The sequence below is a fragment of the Pistacia vera genome, unplaced genomic scaffold (genome assembly GCF_008641045.1).
Source record: "Pistacia vera cultivar Batoury unplaced genomic scaffold, PisVer_v2 Contig900, whole genome shotgun sequence".
Lineage (NCBI taxonomy): Eukaryota > Viridiplantae > Streptophyta > Magnoliopsida > Sapindales > Anacardiaceae > Pistacia > Pistacia vera.
Window position 1 is genome coordinate 156,198 of NW_022196780.1, and position 19,284 is coordinate 175,481.

The following is a 19,284-nucleotide window of genomic DNA, read 5'->3' on the forward strand; positions in this document are numbered from 1 at the left end:
CCGAAATAAAGTTCCGCAACCAATTTCCTTGAATTGTGGCCTCAACCATGCCACAAATGTAGAAAATTTCTTAAGGAAATTTGGGTATTCAGACAGTAAACTTGTCTCAACTGGTTATGATGAAAATACTTAACTTAAGAAAAATACACAACACAGTGAGTCAAAATAGATATGCCCAAATCATAGGTAGCCTTATGTACTTAATGAATAGTACGAGGCCTGATATTGCTTATGTTGTCACTAGATTGAATAGGTATACTCATAATCCTGATAAGAATCACTGGATAGCATTAGACAGGATTGCTAGATATTTGAAGGGCACCATTGATTATGGGCTAACGTTTGGAAGTACACCACCTGTATTAGAAGGATATTTTAAAGCCAATTGGATATCAGATTCAGATGAAATAAAATACAGAAGTGGTTATATCTTTACACTTGATAGAGATGATGTGCCATGGAAGTCTTCCAAACAAACTTGCATAGCTCGGTCTACCATGGAGTCTGAGCTTATCACCTTAGAAAAGGCATGTTCTGAGGCTGAGTGGTTAAGGAATCTCTTAGCAGATCTTCCCATTGAAACTCACCCTCCTGTTCAGTATCAATCCATTGTGATTGTCAGGCCGTAATAGCAAGAGCAAAGAGCAAAATTTATAATGGGAAAAGCAGCCATATCCAGAAAGATATACCATTATAAAGCAGCTGCTAGAATCTAAGGTATGAGCCTTGACTTTGTGAAGTCGGAGTTAAAATTGGCCGATCCTCTGACTAAACCACTAAGTAGGATGTTAGTGGAATACACGTCGAGGGGGATGAGACTTATGCCTAAAGCATAAGGCAAGAGTGATGGTAACCCTACCTATGTGATTGGAGATCCCAATAAGTAGGCTGATAAGGGAAATAACAAGTCACTTGTTGTCTTGATAAGTATTATCAAATTTTATCTATAGAAAGTCCTCCCTATGGCGAGATAATATTGATTGTAGTGAATAAGATTGAGTAAAATTACTCTTAATGAAATCCATAGCCAATATAAATAGTGGTGTGAAAAACTGCACTTCACACCTTATGGAGGTTCACCTATGTGAGTGTGGAATTGGGTCAATTCCTATGAGAGTTTAGGCAGACATCTCTAGAGCACTCATGAAATCCAGGCTAGCATAAGACAATAAAGTGCTAAACCACATAACAGTATACAATATAGAGAATTTAGTGTAAGGAACTAATCCTCTGAATTACATAAAGAAACTTTTGGTTCATAAAAACTTAGTTTCACCAAATTTAAGTAATTCACGTTTAGTTACTCAATGATTGGTTCATAGTCCGAAAGACACCAACTCATAAATATTAAGTTCTATAATCAGTGGTGATTGGTTATTTTGAAATATGTGGGGGATTGTGATAATAGCTGGTAGTTCTGGTATTTCAAAATACCAATTTTAATTGCTTTTTGGACTGTTATGTACTAAAAGTAATTGAATTCTTGGACTGTTATGCTATTGAAAGCAATTGAATTGCTTTGGTTACTGTAAGAATGAATTAAGGGAAAACGGGCAAATTTTCTAGTATAAAAAAGGGTGTGTTTCTCATTTGAAATATACAATTTTTCACTTGAAAGAATCCTTGTTTCCTTTGTTTTTTATTAACTTTCTAGCTCTCTGTCACCACTATTATATTTCCTTATGCGATTCTAAACCTGAGGTTCGTCATTGTATCCTGGAGGTTAGTCCACTGTTGAGCCTTTTTGCACCACGAAGATTCTTCCAGTAGGGGCAAAATTCTGATCTTAAGGATAGTGCTTTTGCATGCCTTGATGCTATTGTTTCACTCACTGCTATATCATTACTGTTTTACTGCTGTTTTGTTGCTGTCAGCTATTATCACAATAAACTCAGCCTCCATGGTGGACAAAAGAATGATAGAGTGCTTCGCACTCTTCCATGAAATTGCTTCTCTAACTAATAGGAACAAATAACCAAATGTGGAATTTCTTGTATTAACAAATCCAACAGTCTTAATCTGAATATCCAATCACTTCAAGCTGATCAGATTTCTTGCAAGTGAGCATGTGATCTTTCGTCCTTTGCAAGTATCACAATAATTTTTTCGCAACCTTTCAGTGATCCAATCCTAGATTAATTTAGTACCAACCAAGCATTCCAACAACAAAAATGATGTATGGTTTGGTGCAAATCTGAGTATACAACAAGCTCCCAATAATGGATGCTTAAGGAATTCTTTTCACTTGTTTGCATTCTGATTGATTCTTTTGACATTGCATAAGGCTAAATTTATCTCCATTTCGAATTGGAACAACACTTGATGAGCCTCTTTCCATTCTAAATCTCTCAAGAACTTTACTATTGGTGGGAAGCTTGTCTACTGATTTGAGTTTACACACCATGTGTTCTTTTCCTTCAATGGAAAAACCCTCAGGTTGATCCATATAAACCTTTGCCTCTAAATTCCCATTTAGAAAGACAATTTTCACATCCACTTGGTGTAACTCTAGGTCATAATAAGTCACCAAATCCATAATAATTCTAAGAGAGTATCTCTGAAAGATTGGTGAAAAAGTCTCCTTATAGTCAATATCACCTATTTTAGTAAAACCTTTGGCAACAAGTTGAGGCTTGTATTGCTCGATATTGCCATTGGGCTGAAATGGCTGTGTAACCATCAACTTCATGAATACCCATAGACTTCTTCAGTTGAATTCTTTCATTGGGTCTCTGATAGTTGTTACTTACCAGGACTTCAAGTAACTCATAAGCTTCTTCCGGTGTCTTGTTTTGCTATGCTCCTCTAGATGCTACATCCACCATTGTTTGCACATTTGTCAACAACCCATTATAGAAGGTTTAGACTTGCATCCAAACAGGCAAACCTTGGTGTGGACACTTTCTCAACAATTCTTTATATCTCTCCCATGCTTCATAAAGTGACTCATTCCCTTCCTGCAGAAATGATGTGATATCATTTCTGATCCTTGCAAATTTCGCTGGAGGGAAGTATTTAGTCAGGAACCGTTGTGCCAATTCATTCCAAGTGGTGATTGTTCCTGTTGGTAGTGCCATTAACCATCCCTTTGCTTTATCTCTCATTGAAAAGGGGAATAATCTTAACCCGATGGCATCATCTGACACTCCATTTGCCTTAAATATGTCGCATATCTCTAATAAGTTTGCAATGTGTGAATTTGGATCTTCCTTTGCATCTCCCCCAAATTGTACCGACTGTTGGATCATTTGGATGATTGCTGATGTTATTTCAAAATTGTTGGTTTGCACCGGTGGTCTAGTGATACTTGGACCACTACCATCAACCGAGGGTACTGAGAATTCCCTCAAAGTTCTGTTTTCAGCCATTTCAATGATTATTGCATTTCGTTCTCTTCTCTCTCTAATAAGTCTTCTTGCAGTTCTTTCAATCTATGGATCAATGGGAACCACAGGATGTTGTCTTACTCTTCGCATAAACTACACAAGATCGAAGTGAATGAAAAGAAACACAAAATTAAACTAAAACTAATTAAAACAAAAATAAAACTCCAATCTAGTGAAAACTAGAAAACTTCAATATTAACACTAAATCAATCCTCGGCAATGGCGCCAAAAACTTGATGCATTGATTTTACAACATGCAATGTGTAGCAAGTGCACTAGTTACAAAAAATAATAAAATGATGAGAAGAGTATCATTCCCACGAGGATTGCGTGTTAAGTATTAATTTTCCTAGTTTTGTAATTGGTTGAAGGACACAAAGATTGTTGGATTTGCAGGAGACAAAAACAGAAATTAACACAAAATCAATAACGTAAATTAAAATCTAACTAATTAAGAAAATATCAACTAATCACAAAAATATCAATTCAAGACAAGAGGTTAGGGTTTCGACTCCACTAAATTACTTTGATTCAATCTACGGTTGATGTTGCCTTTAAACTCACATGCAAGGATTATAAATCAGATACCTTAATCTGCAGAATATACCTTCTCAGACTATATTCTCCTACTTATCCCTATTAAGCTTCTGCACCCAACAAAATAAAGATTAACAGTTCTAAGTCTATTAAGCCAAAAGGGATCCTAAAGTGATTTCATAGATCTCCGAACCTATCTCTAGCATTCATTAATCTATAGTATTTACTCTAAGAGGCTAATACATGAATCACTTCTCAGTCTCATCATGCTCAACAATTAATTGAAACAAAGAAAACTCAACATTCAATTGCATTAAGAACAAGAATAAATACAAAATCTAAGCAATAGAACTTGAAAAGAACATCTATTAAAGATTAAACCATTGTAATCAAAGTTAGGTCAAAACCCTATCCCAAAAGTTGGTTAGTTCATATTCAAATTAAATAAATTCGTAAAACAAACTGTAAGTAAAAAGTTCAACATGCTAAAACAGTAGAAAAGAATGAAATCTTCCCTAAATGAAGACCCAAAATGCTCTAATCTCCAATTTCTTCCTTTTCTTCTCTCAAAATCCGAACTCCCTAACAAAATGAGCTAAGGCTCTCTTAAATAGTTGGCCAAAACCCTAAGATTCTAATGTAAGACAATTAAAACGCAACGTTTTATAAACAAAAGAATTGTAGTTTTCACCGCAGCGAATAATAAACTTCGCCGCGACATCAAGTTGAAATCTTGCTAAACCATCTGACCCGAGGCTAGCTTGCCGCAGTAGAGAATTATCTTCGCCACGACAAACTTTGTTGGTCTTTTATGAAATTATGAAACTGCCCTCCACTTGCTTCTTCACTTGAATCTTTGATCTTCGTGATCCCCGATAGGAACAAGCTTCATAGTGCTTCCACTCCGCATCAGAATTGCCCGATTCTTGATTCCAGGTCTAGAAACTCAATTTCGCTCGGTTTTGCTCCAACTGCATGTTTTGGCTTGAAACGTAAAATATGCGAATTTAAGTTACAAATCAGGCACAAACCTCTATAAGAAGTATCCAAAATCCTACCAAAAAGTATAGAATATACTATATAATCCTAGGATTATTAGGCACCATCTAGTTGCTTCGCATTTTTCTTCCCTTTTCAACTTCAATTCTCGACCCGTTTTGCACGATTTTTTCCAAATACATTCCAAAAGCTCATGTACCTTCAAAATAGTAAAAACCACATCAAAGTAACATATTCTTAAGTTAAAACACACAAATAACAACAAAACATAAAAAAATACTAGGACAAATATTGGTTTATCAATCATCATGGCATTAGTTGTCCATTTCAATTTAGATTTAAATCAAATGGATGTGAAAACATCTTTCCCCAATGGAGATTTGGAGGAAAAGGTTTATATGAAACAACCTCATGGGTTCATTTCAAGTGATGGTGAGCACTTTCTTTGCAAGCTTAAAATGTCCATTTATGGACTTAAACAAGCCTCCCGGCAGTGGTATTTAAGATTTCACACAGTTATCTCTTCGTTTGGTTTTTTAGAGAATGTTATGGATCAGTGTATATACCACAAGGTTAGTGGGAGCAAAATCCTTGTAACCAATGATTTGGGTTTGCTGCACAAGGTGAAATAATTTCTCTCTCAATATTTTAGCATGAAGGATATGGGTGAGGCTTTTTATGTCATTATCATTAAGATTCATAGGGATGGGTCTCAACATGTTTTTGGGACTATATTAGGAAGCCTATATTAATAAAATTCTTAAGAGATTTAGGATGAAGGATTGTTCACCCAGTGTTGCAACCATTGTTAAGGGTGATAGGTTAAATCTAAATCAATGTCCTACACCTGAGATTGAAAAGGAACAAATGAAAACTATTCTTTATGCTTCAGCTGTTGGAAGCCTAATGTATGCTTAGGTCTGTACTAGACCTGACATTGCTTTTGCAATTGGCATGTTAGGAAGATATCAAAGTAATCTAGGTTTAGATCATTGGAGAGTTGCAAACAAGGTCATAAGGTATCTTCAAGGAACTAAATGTTTCATGCTTACTTATAGACGGTCCGACATCTTAGAAGTCATCAGATATTCAGACTCATACTTTGTTGGTTGTGCTGATTCTCGAAAATCAACATTTGGATATGTTTTTATGCTAGTCAAAGGTGTTATATCTGGGAGAAGTACCAAACAATATTTGGTTGTCACTTCTACCATGGAAGCTGAGTTTTTTTCTTGTTTTGAAGCTACTACACAGGATATTTAGTTGAGAAGTTTCATTTATGGGCTCGGTGTTGTTAAGTCTATCTCTAGGCCAATAAGATTGTATTGTGACAATTCAGCTGTTGTGTTCTTTGCTAAGAACAATAAGAGTGGAAGTCGAAGTAAATACATCGACATTAAGTACTTAGCAATAAGGGAGCACATTAAAGCCAAAGAAGTGCTCATTGAACACATACGCACCGAGCAGATGATTACTCATCCTTTGACAAAAGGCATGCCACCAAAGACTTTCAAGGATCATGTAGTTCAGATGGGACTACACCCCACTTTGTCACTATGAGAGGTAATATAGTTTGTTTTCTCTTTTTAGTTGTATACATTTTGGTTGGAGACAAACAAACATTTGAGGTTTGTTCATAAAGTAATATTCCACATTCAAGAGTTTATTTAAAAAGAGAAAAAATTGCATAGTAATACATGGAAGGTAATACTTGTTTAAAAGGAACTTACCGTTATGATTCATGCAATTCTATTTTTCTAATTAAACATAAAGAATATAAAACTACTATGTTGTGGATTGTGAAATAAAAGTTTGGACCAATTGGGAGAATGTTAGAATTTTAATTAATTAAAATTCATTGCCTAAAATTATTATTTGGTCCTTCACTTTTATATATTAGTTTTATATAAAATTGAACTGCTGAACAATTTCTTAGCAGTTATCTCCAGCAATTGTCTTTGATGGAAAGACTCATGCGTACTTTAAAAGGGGAACAATTACTGGTCCCCAATACACGCAATTAATTCTGATTTCCCAAAAACCATCATTCTGAGAATTGCAGTGCATTGGAAGAGTCTGTGATCTTTGAAGAAGACAACAACAACAAATTGCTACAGTTGGAGATTAGTGATTAAGTTATTTCGCTTCTGCAAATCTCCATGATTGTATGAACATGTATATGAATAATGATATGAATATATGCATGTTGATTATGAGTAATTTTACATTATTGATCTTATAGGTAATACTTCTATCTAGGTAAGAAATGTCTTCAACATAGTAACCCCTCGAAAAGGGAAGATGCAACATAGTCTTGTCATTTGAGCAAGACATTTCAAACCCTTCAAGACCATAAGAGATTGATTGAGATTTCAGCCTAAAGGGAAATCAGATTTTTGGGCCGTTTTTGTTGCATTTTGTTACTAGATAGAATTCATATATATTTTCATCATTGTTCATGACTGAATTATTTTTGGCTCCTGAGTAGGGAAAGAGAAGGAAGAAGAAAATAAATGGCACAAGAGACATGACAAGAAATAGAGAGAAAATGGGACTGTTGGTTTTCGGGTCGAACTCCTCACCAAAAGGCCTTATTGAATGAGAGGATTGCACCTTCTTATAAACCAGATGGCTTGATCATGCCTAGTCGATATGAGATCTCTAACACTCCCCCTCAAGCCCTCATGGTCAAGCCCATATGGCTATGAATAGAGGTAGTTTGGCAGCCCACCACTAGTCAATCACTCAGCTCATCTGGGCTGGCTTTTGGGTCTAACTCCTCACCCAAAAGGCCTTATTGAATAGAGGTAGTTTGACAACCTACCACTGGTCAATCACTCAACCCATCTAGGTTGGCTCAAATACCACTTGTTGGTTTTTGGGCCTAATTCCTTACCCAAAAGGCCTTATTGAATGGGAAGATTGCCCCCTCTTATAAACCAGATGGCTTGAAAGTGCCTAGTTGATGTGGGATCTCCAATAGAAAGTAGAGTTGCGTAGATGATTATGAATTTTGGGGATAGAGAAAGCAGCCTCCTTTGAGGTTTGTGCTACCCCCCATGTAAACTGATGAACTGGAGTGAAATAGAGAATTTGGGGAAAAAGTCTTTTGTTTATTAATTCGTAAGTGCCAAATATTGCAACTAAGGTTCACACCTTTTGTACTGTAGCAGCAACTATACAAGTTAACTCATGTAGTTAACTAGTCAACCATCTAACCAACTAGCTCATTTGACTAACTCACAACTAACTACAAGAATAACTATATATGTGATGAACAATTTTACAACCTCGTAAGTGCACGAATCGATATCATAGTATAGTGTGCAAAAGCAAGGGTCGATCCCACAAAGATTTGTAAGCACTCAATTAATCCTAATATACTATGCCTTATTAAACAAATAGAATAAACAAAATTCTAAACAAAGAAATTAAACTAATTACTAAGGAAGAAAAATAAATTCTTAATCAATCGAACTAAATAACACAATTAAAAATTAGCTGAAAACAAATGCAAGAAAAACCTAGGTATCTGATTTCACCATGACAATTCGATTCTCTGCTAACAACTAATTTATTACTGTCTCAATCCAATTCCTAGGGTTCAGTCTTCCATCATTATATTACCGTTTAATGTTCAAGTTTAACTAAGTATTCTTAACCATTAAACTCAGTAGGATGTTTAGTAAAGTCTAACAATCAAGAACCCATTAAGAACAAGAAGTACTCAAAATATCAACCAAATTGTATCTAGCCTGATGTTTGCCTTAACACAATCCAATCATTCAAAAGAGCTATTCAAGGTTTGCATATGATATTTACCTTTCCTTGTCTCAAACAATCAATTGTTTTGTATTTTAAAGTTAACATATGGTGTTTACCATACTTATTTCATATAAAACATCAAGATCGAATTAAGTAAAATGAATGAAACTATAAATATATTGAATCAGTAGAACAATAAAATTAATCAAAGCATAAAACCTTCATTTTAGGTTACATTAGATCCCTAGAAAAGAAATTAGTTACACATGATCATAAGGAAATCAAACCTCAAACCCTTCAGAAACATGAAGTACAAGAGAAAAATATGAAACCCTAGGTAGATCTCTACTCCTTGCCTCCAGTTCTCTCCAAGTTGAAGTCCCTTCTCCTTGCCTCTCTCAAAGTTTTAAGTCTCCCCAAAAAATACCTAAAGACATCTTTTTATAGTGCTAGGTTGTGGGAAAGTAATGGGAAAAATCCTATACAAAATAGGAGAGCAAAATTCGGATTAATCTTAACTTGAGTCCTTATAGAATTAGGATTCCTGTGCTGTCCCTTTGGTACTAAAACAAGAATATCTTTTAGATTAATCTTGACTAGAGTCCTTGTAGAATTAGGATTCATTTGCTGACCCTTTGGTACTAAAACAAGAATATCTTTTGGATTAATCTTAACTTGAGTCCTTGTAGAATTAGGATTCATGTGCTAACCCTTTGGTACTAAAACAAGAATATCCTCCTCTAGAAATCTTAGAATAACAAACTGTAAAATTCTCGGTAAACTACACTTCTAAATATTCACAAAAATATGTGGAATAGCTCCCAATTCGTTCTGAGGAATTTATGGTAGCTTGGCGAATTTTCCATTTTTTGTCTGTTTCTCCTTAACAGCTGTTATTGGAAAATTGTGTGCCGAAAGACTTCTACTTTCTAGCATGAAAACTTCTTCCAAAACCATAAACATATTAATTGTAGATATTTGAATCATATTTCTAGTGGTCCAAGAGTCATCCAAATCTAAGGTCTTTAGCTCAAGATATCGTAGCAACACTAAGGCATGTTCCAGAGCCTGCATCTGCTTGTCTTCTATGCACTGACATAACTTTCGGATCAATTTTTAACCATCTTATAGACTGAACTGGATCATGACCCAAACACAAAAGTTATATAGATATCTCTTATATTTCAAACGCCATGGGAATCAGGTCAATCAAAGTTTTTTAGCTAAATTTACACCCATTTTAGTGCAGCATGTTCACTCATGCTACAACACAAAAATCCTCTGCCATGAACAATCTTCAAAAATCCATAACTTCTTCATTTGAGCTCCGATTCTCAAACCGTTTGTTCCTACAGGATTTTGATTCTTTCCTCTTTAATGTTCATGCTTGAAATCCTCATTTTTCAGCACCTAAATACCTGAAAATTCATAAAACATGCCCGTGATTCTAGAAAACAAAAGAGATACAAAAATTAAGTAAAATTAACCAATCAAACCTAATTCCTTTACAAAATACCCTTAAAATCACTAAGTATGAGTGCACTTCCAAGCACTCATCAGTATGTACAATATATACAATATAGTTAGTATCCCCCCTCAAGTTGGTGGGTAAAAGATATCAAGAACTCCCAACTTGTGCAAGATATGGTGATGAGACTTGCTTCCAAGGGCCTTTGTAAGGATATCAGCTGGCTGCTCTGAACCGGGAACATAAGCAGTCTTGATCAACCCTTCTTTTAGCTTCTCACATACAATGTGATAATTAATGTCAATATGCTTCGTATTCTCATGAAACATGGGAATAGAAGCAATGTGATTGGCAGCTTGACTATCACAATACAATGTAACACAAGAGAGATGAGTAAAACCAAGATCAACAAGTAGTTGTGTGATCCAAATAAGTTCACAGACAGTAGATGCCATAGTCGTGTACTCAGATTCAGAGGAAGAATTAGAAATAGTAGCTTGCCACTTAGACTTCTAGGAAATGAGAGAACCACCAAGAAAGAGGCAATAGCCAGTGACAGATTTTCAAGTCATAAGACAAGAACCCCAATCTGAATCACTATAGGCTAGTAGCTGTAGGGAATTGTGAGCAGGAAAATGCAAGCCGAAACCTGGAGCATTTTTTATGTATTTAACCACCTTAAGGCCTATAGCTAGATGTGATTCTTTAGGACTACGCATAAATTGACTCAACAAGTTAACAAAGAAAAAAATATCAGGCCTGGTCATGCACAAATACAGCAACATCCCAATCAGCCTTTGAAAAACAGTAGGGTTAGATAATGGGGATCATCAACATCATTAAGTAATTGATCATGAGCTGTAGAATTAAACTTTAAATTCTAGTCCATATGAATCAGAGATAGCTTAGAGCCCGAAAGACTTGATTTTGAGAAGAGTTCCAAGGCATACTTCCTTTGGCAAATACTTATGCCTTTAGATGATCTTGCTACCTCAAAGCCTAAAAAATACCTTATAAGAGCTAAGTCTTTTAACTTGAAATTGGAGTGTAATAACTCCTTTGTTTGTTGAATCATGGCTGAACTATTCCCCGTGATGACTATGTCATCCACATAAACTAACAACACCACCATAAAAGAGTTGTCCCTTTTAACAAAGAGAGAGTAATCAGATTTTGATTGATGAAAATCTCTAGATAAAAGGGTTGTGGTAAGATTATGATTCTAGGCTCTAGAAGCCTATTTTACCCCATAAAGTGACTTATGGAGCTTACAAACAAGATGCTGCCCCCTTTACTTAGCAAACCCTTGAGGCAAATTCATATAAATCTCTTCTTACAAACCCCCTTGAAGAAAAGCATTGTCTACATCCAGCTAGTAAAAAGGCCACTGATGCATGGAAGCCAATGCTAAGATAGTTCTAAAGGTGACCATTTTTACAACCGGAGAGAAAGTTTCATCAAAATCTATGCCAGCTTGTTGAGTGTAACCCTTAGCTACTAGGCGTGCCTTATACCTTTCTAGAGAATAATCAGCTTTGTATTTAAGTTTGTAAACCCACTTACAACTAGTGCGAACTTTTCCAAGAGGTAGGGGAACTAAAGACCAAGTATGATTGAGTTCTAAAGCTTGAATTTCCTGTTGCATAGCATCAATCCACTATTGGTTCTTAGAAGCTTGGGTGAAATTAGTAGGCTCAGTGAGAGAGGAAAAATTGGACAGAAAAGCCTTGTAAGGACTAGAGATTTGGTCATAGGAGATGTAATCATGAATGGGATAGTTGACTAGTTTAGCTGAAGAAGTGTTTGGGATAGTAGGGCATACAAAGTCAGATGTCTAAAATGGGGGCTTGGTAAGCCTGGTGGATTTTCTAGGAGGGACCAGAATAGGTGGTGAAACAGGTGTAAAAACCAGAGGAGAATCAACGTGTATAAGACTAGGAATAGGTTCTACATTCATGACAAATGGTAACACATTATCAGGAGATGAAATAGAAGAAGGAAAATCTGGTTCTAATTCTAAGAAGTCAGAATTAGTAGGAAAAGGAGGTTGTGATGGTTTGGTCCAAGTAAAAGGGAATAAGTGTTCATAAAATGTGACATCCCTAGTGACATGAACTAAATGAGATTCTAAATCATACAAAATATAACTTTTTTGAGTTAAGAATATCCTAGATAAATAAAAGGTTTGGACCTTGGAGATAGCTTATCTTTTGAAGTGAAAATAGTAGAATGTGCCAAGGAACCAAACCCCCATAAATGATCCATTTTATGTGGTTTGCCATAAAACTTTTCATACGGAGACAGGCCTTTAAAATGTGAAGTTGGAAGTCTATTTATAAGATAGACTGCCATTTGAACACAAAAACCCCAAAAATGGTTTGGAATTTTGGACTGAAATTTCAAAGCTCTTGCAACCTCTAAAATGTGCTATGCTTCCTCTCAACGACACCATTTTGTTAAGGGGAATAGGCACAAGAACTTTGATGGATTATCCCTTTATTAGTGAACAAATCATGACAATTTCGATTAAAAAACTCTAAGCCATTATCTGTCCTAATACATTTTGGAGTCACATGAAACTGATTTTGGACCATTTGAAGAAATTGTTTAATGTTTTGAAAAGAACCTGATTTGTATTGCATAAGAAACACCCAAAGTGATCCTAGAATGATCATCTACAATTGTAAGGAAATACCTAGCATTCCCATGAGTTGGAGTTTTGTATGGACCCAAATATCCATATGCAAAAGGTCAAAAACATGGTCTGTATGTGAAGCATTTTCGGGAAATGGAACTTAAGTTTGTTTTACCAAAGGACAAACATGACAATGATTTGAAGGAAATGCTTTTAACTCATGATGTATAAAAGGTAAAACGGAATACGAGACATGTCCCAATCTTTGATGTCCAACTCAACTTTATTTCGCTTATGAGTATTAAATGACACTGAAGAAGAAATTGAACCACAATTTTCATTTGATTTCAAAACAGAGTTGTCAATAGTAGAATTTTTATTTGATTTCAAAATAGAATTAGCAACATTACATGCCGATTTATTCAATATTATTTTTGAAAGTGAGTCCAAATAATATAATCCTTGGTTATGTCTACCAATCCTCTTCAACTTGCCACTCCAGAGATCCTAGATGAGACAAAAATTAGGGTAAAAGGTGATAGAGCAATTATTGGAAGCAATGAATTTAGAAACTGAAAACAAGTTGTACTTAAAATCAGGCAAATACAGGACATTTGACAAACGTTCACCATCATCCAAAATAACAAAACATGTGTGTTTAATGTGAGTTTTAGTACCATTTGGTAAACCTACAAGCGAATGTGAAGATGATGCTATCACAGTAAGGGAATCCAAGCTAGAGAAACTATGTGTCATATGGTCTGTAGCCCCAAAATCTATAATCCAACTATGATTATCAAACCAAGAATTCAAGGCTAAAAAATTACCTGCAAGATTTGCAGCCAGGGGAACAAGATTTTCCTTTCCTAATAGCTGAAGGATCTTATTATATTGCTCTGCTGACAATATCGGTCCAAAAGGAGTAGCAGAATTCTCAAAAGTCTGAGTTGAACCTTGAGACTGCATAGACTACACTTGATTAGCAGAAAACTTAGCCTTTGAATTATTCTTTCCTTTGGTGAATTGGTAGTCAGCAGGATACCCATTCAATTTGTAGCATGTTTCCCTCTTATGTCCAGGAATATGACAGTAGTCACATTCAACGTAAGGCTTCTTCCTTTTATACTTTGGATTTTGACTCTGAGTTCTTGAATTATTTTGCGCATAAAGGGCAGTAGTGACTTCAGAATTGATTTTAATGTCAGAAAATATCTTTTGGCTTTCATCCTAATTAATAACTAAGTAGGCTTGTTTGATAAAGGGCAATGGCGACATAAGCAGAATCTGACTTCTTAACATGGAATAAGAGTCATTAAGCCCCATTAAAAATTGTATCAACTTTTGATGATTCAAGTGATCTAGATACGCCTTAACAGAAGCACTATCCGATGATGGTACACTGGCCAAAGAATTAAGCTCGTCCCAAAGATATTTGAGCTTATTGTAATGAATTGCTACCGTATTCCTTCCTTGTGTAAGATTGGCAATCTCACAGTGTATACCATACACTCTAGTCCCATTAACTTTGTGATATTACTCCTGTAAGTCTTGCCAAACTTGATGAGCATTTGTGGAATAGATGATACCGTTGAATATCTCATTCAATATTGTGTTGAATATCCAAGCAAGAATAAGAGAATTGCTCCTTTCCCAATGTGTAATTAGAGTAAAATTGATAAGAGGTTTCTTGCAAGTTCCATCTAGGACTGTAAACGAGCCGAGCCGGCTCGCGAGCCGGCTCGGCTCGGCTCGATAAAAGCTCGATAAAAGCTCGGCTCGATAAGGATCGGTTCGACTTGACTCGAACTCGGTTCGTTAACCGAGTCGAGTTCGAACACAGTAAAGCTCGGCTCGTGGGCTCGCGAGCCTACGAGCCTCGGCTCGATTAAGCACTGTACACTTAATAGGGTGTTTTGGTGATTTTTTAAACTATTAGGTATTAAATTGATATTTTTTAGTGAAAAAAGTTTAAAAAATGACAGTTCCCCCCCCCCCAAAGTGCAAATTTGAAATAACACGATATACCAAAACAGAGCGTCAATTACTCAATTTCAGTTCCCCATCCCACTTGCCCTAAATCCCAAATCGCAATCAAAGACCCCTAAATCCCAAATCGCGAACCAAACACTTTGAAATCGGTAATCTCCTAGGAATGTTATTTGTATATATTCAGAATTGTTTTTTGATTTTGTAAGGTAATAGACATTTTGTAATATTCAAAACTATCATGGTTAATTCAACATTGGATGTAAATATGAAATGATGTACGTAGGCAGATTGCTGTAAAAAAGGGGAACTTAGCTCGATCAAACCCGGATAAATGGTGGTTTGATCGAGCCTTATCGAGCTCGATAACGAGCTCGCGAGCCCTTATCGAGCTCGAGCTCGACAAGGCTACCGAACTCGATATTGAGCTGGCTCGCGAGCCGGCTCGAGCTCGACTCGAGCTCGAGTCTCAATTTTAAGGCTTGCCAGGCTCGAGCTCGAGCTCGAGCTCGACACTGTTGTAAACGAGCCGAGCTCGATAAGCCAAAAACTCGACTCGGCTCGGCTCGTTTACACCCCTAGTTCCATCAATGAAACCTAATTTGTTCCTCGCGTGAAGAGAAATTGTCATCGCTCAGCTCCAAATCCCATAATTTTCAGTCCCAATTAGTTGCTCAGACATTAACGTAGCTCTTGCAGTATCTGAAGGATGAATATACATTAGAGAATTAGAATTGATTGGACCTATAACAGATTCTTCATCTGAGCTGGCCATGGTGGAAGATAAAGCTCAAAAAGTGTAAATTTGAAGACAACTTCAAAATTTCAGTGACGATTCAAACGTAGACTCGCCGAAAAGTAGTTATTGAAGCTCAATTTGATTGGTTATCTGATTCAAAAGCGGAATTTTTGACAAAATGCTCTGATACCATGTAAACTAATGAACTGGATAGAATTTGGGGAAAAAGTCTTTTGTTTATTAATTTGTAAGTGTCAAATATTATAACTAAGGTCCGCACCTTTTGTACTACAGCAACAGCTATACAAGTTAACTAATGTAGTTAACTAATCAACCATCAACCCAACTAACTCACAACTAACTACAAGAATAACTATATATGTATAGTATATACAATATAGTTAATAAACTTTACAATTTTATCTCCTCTACTTTTAGGTAATTAAATCATTAGAATGTAAACTTTCATTAATCGGTTCTTTTGGAATCATTGCCTCATTGGTGTTTATTTGTCGACCCTGTATGTTTTTTTTTTTTTTTTTTTTTTCAAGGGTGATCAAGCCAGCTTACGTACACCTTGAGTAGTCCCCCGACCCCAAACAAGGCTTCTGAAATAGGGCAAGCCCTACGGTCCGTGGCTAACAATATTAGCAACTGTTCTTGTGATTCAAACCTAAGACCACAAAGGGAGTAAACCCCTTGACCCCAAGCCTTTACCACTTAGCCAACCCATTGTTGGTTTTTCAACCCCGTATGTTTACAGAAGTGACCCTTTGCCGCTGGTATGGGAAATTTGACCTTTGCTCCCCTTTCATTAGTTTTTGTCAATAAAATTTAAGTAATAGTAACATATTGTTGACATTTCCATCTTTTCCGACAGGTATTATTGGCATTTAATTTTTTTTTGAAAATTATAAGGTATTTTTTCTTTCTTTTCCTTCTTCCTCCTCCCTCGTCTTTATCTCTTGAATCTCAATGCCACCGTTTCTATTAAATTGAATCTCACCTCTCGTGGCTGTAATGAGGCCAAATCTAACCTCGGTGGCTGCAACGAGGCCTAGAATGGCCTTGTATGGCTTCGTGAGGCCAATCCTGGCTTCAAGTTTGTTTAGTTAAAAAAATATTTTTTACATGTTTTTAGTTTGTTAGTATAAATTTGATAAGTTTGAGAGTGATCAATGAAATATCACTAGTAGTCTAGATAACCTAACCAGAGATTAATCAATGAGTGTACAATATAATTTCTAATAAATTATTCGTTATCAAAGACTATGGATAGTTAACCAAAACATTTTGATCATTTCATAGTGCAAACAAATTTGGCACATAGAAACTAAACAAGAAAAATCACTACGAACATGATCATATTACAAACAACTGCAGCTTTTATTTTACTTTTACACATTTCATTGCAAGAACTAATTATGCATCACTATTGTTGTATGAACATCCTTCCATTGATTTAGATAATAGCAACTCAGTTGAAGAGTCTGATTGAGTCTCTCTTATATAGACATACTCAAAAGAAGAAAAGAAGTTTGTTAGTATAAATTTGATAAGTTTGGGAGTGATCAATGAAATATCACTAGTAGTCTAGATAACCTAACCAGACATTAATCAACGGGTGTATAATATAATTTCTAATAAATTATTCGTTATCAAAGACTATGGATAGTCAAACAAAACATTTTGATCATTTCATAGTACAACCAAATTTGGCACATGGAAACTAATACAAGAAAAGTAATTACGAACATGACCATATTACAAATAAATTTAGCTTTCATTTTACTTTTACACATTTCATTGCAAGAACTAATTACGCACCACTATTGTTGTATGAGCATCCTTCCATTGATTCAAATAATAGCAACTCAGTTGAAGAGTCTAATTGAATCTCTCTTACAGAGACATGCTCAGAAGAAGAAAAGAAAGGCTTAGGAGGCATTTACAAGTCATCGATTCTCCCTTCTAAGATTTCAATAACCTTTGTAATTGAGGGACGATCTGAAGGCTTCACTTGTATGCACCATAACCCAACTAAACACAGTTTTCTTGCAATCATGATTTCATTTTCAGTCAAATCTGGGAGCTCTAAATCTCCACTAATATTGATTTGGTCATATACCCATGAGAGGAAGTATGCTTTGCTTGAACGAGCTGCCTTCATATCAGAATTTTTTCTTCCTCCAACCATTTCCAACAGCAACATTCCAAAGCTATATATATATGACTTGCAAGAAACTGTTCCAAAATTCCTTGAAATCAATTCAGGAGCTATGTATCCTATTGTTCCCCTTGTAGCACTAACAGACACAAAATCATTTTCCTTTGGATAAAATTTTGCAAGTCCGAAGTCAGAGACTTTTGGGATGAAATTTTGGTCCAGCAAGATATTGTGTGGCTTAATGTCGAAATGAAGAATATACACATCACACCCTCCATGTAGATACTCAATCCCACGAGCAATTGCAAGAGCAATTTCAAATAGTTTGTCCCAACTTAATGATAGATATTTGCCTGTCTTGGAAAATATATGCTTATCAAGATATCCATTTGGCATGTACTTATACACAAGAGCACGTTTAGATCCTTCTGAGCAGAATCCAACTAATTGTACTATGTTGACATGGTGAATTCTACCTATTGTAGAGACTTCATTGATGAATTCTTCTGCACTAAACTTGGAATTTTCTAGCAATTTGACCGCAATAAAGCAACCACTATGAAGTTGTCCTTTATAAACTGATCCGAAGCCACCTTGGCCCAATTTTCATTAAAATTGTTTGTCACTACCATTAGCTCTGGGTAGGCGTACCTTTTAGGCATCCAAGATTGCTGGTTGTGCAGAATTTCTCCACATTATCAACTGTCCTCCTTCTTGTTCTATATTTGCAGATGAGGTACACTACTAAAACTATTGGAACACCCATAAATTTGCAAATAAGAACTACTAGAACCACCATTGCAAACCCAATAGCCCAACTAAAGAGAGTTAATTGTATTATTTAATCATACTCAGTGCAATACAAACAGGAATTAATTGCAGCCTGGGAATTGTATCGATCAGAAGCTGTCCAAGGAGGAATTCCATAGTCTGACACTATCTCATGAAATATGCTTCATATTCAACGAAACTAGGACCCGCATAAACCCATAAAGAAATGTTAATTTAAGCCTTATGAAGCTATTATTCAGTAACACAAGCCAATATTAAGAATAGGGGTTCCAGCTAGGAAATCATACGCAACGACAGGATGGATCTAACGAATGGATCATATATAGTTCTCCGCAAGTATTCAATGACAGGATCTACATTAGCACCAAAAAAATAGAGTTTAGGTTTTATAATTGAAGATGTATAAAACAAACCAAAGATTCATGAAAAAGTACAAAGAAATCAACAAAGTCATCACACAATTTATCAATACTTATGCAGAAAGATGAACTTACTAAGTGCAGTTTCAGATTTTTTGCATTCAAGTCCATATGTTGTTGTCCCTGCCCTAACAGAACACATACCATGAGGGGCAAGACAATCCTTGCACTCAAAGGACCATGTAAGATTGAAACCTTACTACAGAGACTTGCGGATGGTTTCGTAATGATATGTGTTATTACCAAACAACTCATATGGCCTATACTATATAGGAGTCCCTGCATTTAATGAGCAATACTAATACTGATACTCTAGATTAAAAATTGTAACATAAGAATGAGATTGGTTTTCATTCAAGCAATGAATTCTTGTGAAATGCAGATCACTAAT

The 19,284-nt window shown here is 35.7% G+C and overlaps 1 protein-coding gene, 1 non-coding gene and 1 pseudogene across 2 annotated transcripts; 2 read left to right on the plus strand and 1 right to left on the minus strand.

Annotated features, from left to right (window-relative positions):
- Positions 1-203: 203 nt before the first annotated feature.
- On the plus strand, positions 204-629 carry LOC116119711 (secreted RxLR effector protein 161-like). The gene has a single exon (XM_031405660.1). The coding sequence runs from the start codon at positions 204-206 to the stop codon at positions 627-629; it is 426 nt and encodes a 141-aa protein (XP_031261520.1).
- Positions 630-2,883: 2,254 nt separating this feature from the next.
- Positions 2,884-2,990, plus strand: LOC116119723. The gene has a single exon (XR_004126432.1). It is a non-coding gene; the product is annotated as a small nucleolar RNA R71 (small nucleolar RNA).
- A 14,344-nt stretch (positions 2,991-17,334) lies between these two features.
- LOC116119713 lies at positions 17,335-18,481 on the minus strand (annotated as a pseudogene).
- Positions 18,482-19,284: the final 803 nt, after the last annotated feature.

Excerpts from the sequence above, each read along its gene's own strand:
- LOC116119711 (XM_031405660.1), top strand. The coding sequence starts at position 204 with ATGAATAGTACGAGGCCTGATATTGCTTATGTTGTCACTAGATTGAAT.